At 33.3% G+C, this 7,014-nt stretch overlaps 1 protein-coding gene across 1 annotated transcript in view; it reads left to right on the top strand.

Moving 5' to 3' along the window:
- Window positions 1-6,509, top strand: part of cax2 (cation/H+ exchanger protein 2) — a 9,863-nt gene extending 3,354 nt beyond the window's left edge. The window contains exons 8-20 of the mRNA XM_016475232.1: window positions 444-629; window positions 775-874; window positions 1,626-1,767; window positions 1,846-2,029; window positions 2,117-2,216; window positions 3,272-3,393; window positions 3,490-3,527; window positions 3,663-3,775; window positions 4,233-4,372; window positions 4,454-4,548; window positions 4,683-4,761; window positions 4,861-4,969; window positions 5,786-6,509. Coding sequence (XP_016330718.1) covers window positions 444-629; window positions 775-874; window positions 1,626-1,767; window positions 1,846-2,029; window positions 2,117-2,216; window positions 3,272-3,393; window positions 3,490-3,527; window positions 3,663-3,775; window positions 4,233-4,372; window positions 4,454-4,548; window positions 4,683-4,761; window positions 4,861-4,969; window positions 5,786-5,859 — 1,482 coding nt within the window. The 3' untranslated portion in view covers window positions 5,860-6,509. The remainder of the gene's footprint in view (window positions 1-443; window positions 630-774; window positions 875-1,625; window positions 1,768-1,845; window positions 2,030-2,116; window positions 2,217-3,271; window positions 3,394-3,489; window positions 3,528-3,662; window positions 3,776-4,232; window positions 4,373-4,453; window positions 4,549-4,682; window positions 4,762-4,860; window positions 4,970-5,785) is intronic.
- Window positions 6,510-7,014: the final 505 nt, after the last annotated feature.

Genomic DNA, 7,014 nt, shown 5'->3' with positions numbered 1-7,014 from the left:
ATATATATGAAATGTCATAGTGACAGTGAGACACTAATAATAAGAGTAATGGCTGCTTTGCTATCACAGGAATAAATTACATTTTAAAATGAAATAGAAAACATTTACTGTAAAATATAATGATTATATTTTTACAGTTTTACTGTATTGTTAATCAAATAAATGCAGCATTGGTGAGTGTAAGAAAAAATCCTACCAACCCCAAAATTTTGAACAGTTGTGTATATAATATACTTTTATACGTTTTAATCACCTTTTAGCTTATTTGCAGTTCACTACTTTGGTTGAGTACAAATGTTTTCAAAAATTGCTACGTAATCTTACCTTGAATTATTGTTGCACTGTCCTTAATTGAGAATATTACCTCTCGGTACACTATGGCTAGCATTTTTGTCTTCTTCCTGTTCGTTTTTTGTGCTCACAATGAAATCATTTGATTTCAGTGGCGTATGAGCACATATGTATGGCTGTTGGTGGGCTACCCTCTCCTAGCCGTAACACACTCTGTATTGTGCCTGATCTCCTGGCTGCTGGTTTTCACCATCCCTGTGGCCAAGATGAGCACTAAGACCTTACATACCATCCTGCTCATACCCCCCGAACACGTTCACATCAGCCAAGCCACAGAGGTGAGAGCACTATACTGTGATTAGAAAGACCACTGAGGTTTTGCCATCTGTGAATTAATGCAAATTATGACCATGTATCATATTTGCAAATTCATACAATTTAATGTCGATAATTTTAAGATTTGTATTTTTATTCAAATATTAGGCTCAGGAGCATGAAGGCCGAGTCATTTTGTGCTGCTACCATGCAGTGAACCTCTACTACTATAAATACACAGTGGATGGGATCAATGTTTTTGCTGTCAGTATCCTCAACATCAAATTACAAACACAGACGTTTAAACTTGTAAATCTTTAGTTCTGATATTCAGAAATATGTTTTCAGTTTTTGTTTTGTACCTCTTCTACACCAACATTCAGAAGTTTGGGGTCTGTAAGATTTTCTAATGTTTTTGAAAGAAGTCTCTTATGCTTACCAAAGCTGCAAATATTTGATCAAATACAGCAACAACAGTAATACTGTGAAATTATTACAAATTAAAAGAATTGTCTATTGTAATTTATTTTAAAATGTGAATGTCATTTATTTCTGGACCTTTTTGGAAACCATGAGAAAATGTTTTTTTCAGGATTCTTTGATGAATAGAAAGTTCAAAAGAGCAGCAGTCATTTGAAATAAAATCATTATAAATGTCTTTACTGTCACTTTTGATCATTTTTATGCATCGTTGCTGAATAAAATATTTATTTATTAAGAAATTATTTAGTAATTTCTTAAAGATTTATAACCCCAGACTTTTGAATGTGTACATTGTTGGTTTAACATTTTAACCAAGTTAGATTATTTGCATCTTTTTTTAATAAACTTATTTTGAATATTTTTAAGACATCTTGTGGCTGGCCTCCTAGTGAACTGGTACAGTCCAGATAATACTTTTTATTTCAATGTAAAAAAAGAAAAGAAAAGAAAAGAAAGTACATTTTTTGACGTTTACTGTCATTACAATTCATGCTTGTTTTTTGGGGGGGCATTTTCCTTACATGGAGTTACTACAGATCTCTTACTATTAGTTATAGTATCATTAGTGATTGGTTACGTGGACAAATCAAACCAGTTTGTCAGCTCTGAAGTCAAATTTGCCACAGCAGTCATCTCTATCATTCCACTCTCATATTACATCGGCATGGGCATTGCAAGGTGAGCAGTTACACCAGAACAACACCTGAACTTCACAAATGCCTTTGACATCAACAATATTATCATCTCTGTTCTCAGTATTTCCGCTCAGAGTAACTTTGCTGTCGGGGCCGTGGTGAACGCTACGTTCGGCTCCATCACAGAGTTGACCTTTTACATCACAGCGTTGGTCAGAGGTCATCACCAGGGGAATAAGTGCCTGCAGGAGATCGTGAAGGCGGCTCTTACTGGAACCCTGCTGGGCTGCATCCTCTTCATACCAGTATGTGATCCGTTACCCAACTGAGGATCTTAAATCTGCTAAGTGTGCAATGCATGACCATTATATTTGTGTGTGTGTCTCTCTCAGGGGATCTGTATGATAATCGGAGGGCTCAGGCACAGGGAGCAGAGGTTCAATAGTCGCTCGGCGGGGGTCAGCTCCTCTCTGCTCTTCATATCAATAGGGGGTGAGACGTCATGTTCTATGAGGTGGCAAAAATGAGCTTGTTATTGCGCTTCTCTCCTGCTGTAGTAATTAAAGACAATGTGAAATGACACTGTAAACACATTTAACTTCCACATTTTGACAATTTTTAAATAAAACTCATAATGTAGGAAGTAATATAGGGTGGGAACTAATTTTATATAGATGAGAACAGAACAGAATATAATCAGTTTTAAAGGTAAAGTGTGTAATTTCTGAGATACTAGTGTATCCATAAAGCATTGCAAAAATGACTGTTTTCAAGCAGGTTTTGTTGGCAAACATTGGTTGGAAAAACTCACAAAATTCTCTAAATATTAAATATTAAAGATATAAGGAAGCAAAAAGAAAAACATGAATTTATTTAACAATAAATTAGATAATTTACACAATTATATTAATTTATTTATGAAAATTAAAATTTTATTATAAAAATTTACGTATATAAAATACGTTATTTCGTGTAACAGATTACCAGATTAATCATCATTATTTATTTTCTGTGGAACTAAAATAGTCTTCAAAATTAATGGATTTACAATATATAATTCACAAATAGCTAATTAATATTCACAAATGTTCAGTTTTAATTTTACATTGTCTTTAAAATGCCTGGTACTAATATTGTGTGAAAATACATTATTTTATGAATCCGATTACCAGAGGATTCCATTCTTTCATCACAGTCAATCATCATTATTTATTTTCCATGAAACTAAAATAGTCTCAAAATTAATGTTTACAAAACATAATTCACAAATGAGTAAGCTAGGCTTATATATTTGAAAACAGCAATTCACGAAATCATAACCTAATTCATATTTACAAAATATGATTTGCAAGTAAAAACAAAAGATTTATAAATTCAGTTATGCATTTGGAATTTCGCATTTTGTGAAAATTCACTAGGTTATGAGTTTTTCGAAATGCTGTTTGCAAATTTATAATTTCATTTTTGAATATGTCAATCATATTTTGTAAACAAATACATTTTGAGACTGTTTATATCTCCATAATTATCCCCTGTATTGTCTGTAGGAGTGTTTGCCCCTACGCTCTTCTCCAAAGCCTATGGGAATCTAGTGTGTGAGGACTGTACCAACTCTACAGGGACCAACAGCAGTGGATCCTTCATGTGCAAAAACTGCCACTACGACCTGGTGAGATTACAAACATGAAAACATGAAGCACGAAAGAGAAACATCAAGCCATTTGATGCACAGTTCTATAGTCATCCTTTCTTTCTGGTTCACTAGAGTGAAAACAGCTACAGCCTGTTTCACAGTCACATTGAGTAAGTTTTATAGTATGAACACTTTCATTTTGTATACGCAGTACTCACAGTTCTTCATTATTTGAATGTTTTTAGTATTAATCAAATATTATTAATATATTTTTGTTGTGGCTGTTGACGTGTTATTTTTTTAAGGCCTCTAGTGTACACCATTTCCATTCTACTGCCCGTATCTTATATCATCGGCCTCATCTTTACTCTTAAAACACATTCCCACATCTACGACATTCACGTTGGTGAAGGAACGGGTGAGTTTGTTCAATTTTGAAGTAAATTAACTAATACGAAGCTTTGAACAGACACATGGTCATCACAAAAATAATGCTTTTTTACATGTATATCAGCCCAAAGGTGTCTGTTAGGGTGTAGTGATTATAATAAGATTCATTTAAGAATAATAGACGTCAGTTGGAGGTCTCCAACATGATATAAACACAGTGTGTGTGTGTGTGTGTGTGTGTACGCACGCAGGTCATCTCGGAGCATCAGTGCACTGGTCCCGATGGAGAGCTTTGCAACTAATACGAAGCTTTGAACAGACACATGGTCATCACAAAAATAATGCTTTTTTACATGTATATCAGCCCAAAGGTGTCTGTTAGGGTGTAGTGATTATAATAAGATTCATTTAAGAATAATAGACGTCAGTTGGAGGTCTCCAACATGATATAAACACAGTGTGTGTGTGTGTGTGTGCGCACGCAGGTCATCTCGGAGCGTCAGTGCACTGGTCCCGATGGAGAGCTTTGCTTATACTCATCGTTGCCACGGTGCTGATGTCTGCATGTGCCGACCTGACCACCGAACACATCCAGCCCATTCTAAGCCACTCATCTATGTCTCAGGTTGATAATGCAGTAATGCATCATGCAGATCAATACTAATGTATTTCTGTACATATGATCTGACCCTACTCTTCATCTCAGTATTTCATAGGTGTGACTGTTTTGGCCATGGTCCCTGAAATCCCAGAAATTGTCAATGGAGTGCAGTTTGCTCTTCAGAATACAATCAGTTTGAGGTTGGTTTGTTCTGTAACACTTCAGGCATCAGGAAATAGCAATGAACAACATTTTTTTGTCTCATTAATTCAACCTTGGGTTTATTTCATCAGGTGTTTTCTACTAAAAATACATGCGTTTTGTCTTTTTACAGTTTCGAGGTTGGAAGCTGCATTGCAGTGCAGGTGTGCATGATTCAGATCCCCATCCTGGTTTTATTCAACATCTTCTATGTGAGTGGTTTTAGATAATGCTGTTTTGATGCAGACATACTACAGATACTCAGTGACAGCTTGTATCAATATGTTTTCCTTATAATCTTTCTGTGACAGGATGTTGGCTTTGTACTCATCTTCAGCGACCTGCACCTGTGGGCCAGCATCTTTAGTGTCATCGTTGTGAATTATATTTTTATGGATGGAAAGTCTGATTACTTTCAAGGTAAAAGTTGAATATTATCTAAACCAGGGGTTAGTAAATGTTCCTTTTTTTTTGGTAGTTTATGACAAAAAGTTGCAGACTCCTGCTCAAAAACTACAATACCATTCAGACGTTTGGGATCAGTAATATAAATAATAATAATAAAATTAATAATAGATTTATTAAGCAAGAATGCATTACATTGATCAAAATTGTTTTGGTTGTTTCAAAAAAAAAAAATGTAAATAAATGCTGTTCTTTTTAACTTTCTATTCATCAAAGAATTTTAAAATAAAATCTTTCATGGTTTCCCACAATTGTCAACATTGATAATAGTAATAAATGTTTTTAGAGCACCAAATCAGCATATTAAAATTATTTCTGAAGGATCATATGACACTGAAGACTGAAGTAATGATGCTGAAAATTCAGCTTTATCATTACAGGAATAAATTACATTTTAAAATATATTCAAATAGAAGACAATTACTTTAAATTGTAATAATATTTCACAATGTTATTGTTTATACTGTATTTTTGATCAAATAAATTCAGCCTTTCTGACTATCAACCCCAAACATTTTACCAATCGCACACGTTTGGATGATAGTATATTTATTTCTGTATAAATTTTCCATTTATTTTATCGGGACTTCTTGCAGCCATAAAGTTGTTTAAAAATTTTTACAAAAGCCCTTTGTGATTATGTAAGCTGTTTTTTTTTTTTTTATATATAATTAGTACCACAATCCTGCATTTCTTCTTCATTGCTTTTTCTTGGTTCATCAGATTTGAGTGAAGTGTTAAACACTGTGTTTTGTGTGTTTGTATGAACAGGCACTGCTCTGGTGGTGGTGTATCTCATCCTGCTGGCACTGTACTATTTTGCTCCGTCTCCTTCTGGTTGCTAAATGACATTTCAGCTCAATGCATTCAATGTGTGATTTACATTATAAACATTGTTTACTGTTTCAGATTAATGTTAGACTTGCTTTGTGTTATAGATAGTAATAGATAGACTATTACTATTCATAACATTTTATCCTTTGGTACATCAATAACAATTCTGTTCAACAAGAAGCGGACCTGATTTGGCACTTAATCATGTGTACGTACAAAAGACTGCTTGTGATAATAGAAGGATTAATTATTTTACTAAAAAAAAACGAGACGCACAATGTATGTTGGATTTTACAGAATTAATAGATGTTATTTTATTATGAGACATATTAAGTATTTTGCAAAGAGTCCAGTTTTCAAGTGTTTCTTGATGTGTTGGTACAGGTTCATCAATACTTGAGCTTTATGTATTTAAAATCATGCAAATGAAGTCTTAATATAGATGCCATTATTTGAAGACGTTATTTGCACTGAACAGTTTCTTATGTTGTACTGACCCATTTGTGTGTTTCTGAATGTCTACTTTGTGACTAAACAGCTGTCTAAAAAGTCTATATGAGATATAAATATTTTAACCAGACCTTAGCATTTTCTAAATTTTTTTGAATAAATAAATATATGCATATTTATTTATTAAATTTGGGATAAATCTCTGTGGGCAAAACATACAATAAAAAAATAATAAATATAAAATAGACAAACAAAAAAATGATTTTCGTTTTCATTGCTGTATCGGATTATACATGATTAATAATCCTGTATTTCACATTTTATGAGTATTAATCATTTAATAATCATATGTTGTTGCATAACCTGAAAATTAAATCAAAGAAGCCAGAACGCTCAATCTTTATTTTATTTTTTTCCCAAAGGTAAAGGCTGAATGTTGTCTTACAAAATATAATCTAATGGAAAACACAGTATTTCAAAGTTACAAAAATGCAGCTGTTTACAAACATTCATAGCATCTGTTTCATTCTATTAACAGTCTTAGCATTTCTTAAGATTTTAGACCGCATCTAATTCAATTTGTGGCCAACAGCATATGACAACACAACACAAATAAACAGATCAGATGTGTTTGGCATAGTGGGATCTCAGCTCTGATGATCCCACAAGTACATAAACTATGAATTTGTAAAAAACACTTTCCATTTTGCCTTCAG

This window comes from Sinocyclocheilus anshuiensis, unplaced genomic scaffold (assembly GCF_001515605.1).
Source record: "Sinocyclocheilus anshuiensis isolate Anshui unplaced genomic scaffold, SAMN03320099.WGS_v1.1 scaffold288, whole genome shotgun sequence".
Taxonomy (NCBI): domain Eukaryota; kingdom Metazoa; phylum Chordata; class Actinopteri; order Cypriniformes; family Cyprinidae; genus Sinocyclocheilus; species Sinocyclocheilus anshuiensis.
The sequence above is the reverse complement of the archived record's forward strand: the minus strand, read 5'-3'. Positions and strand labels throughout refer to the sequence as shown.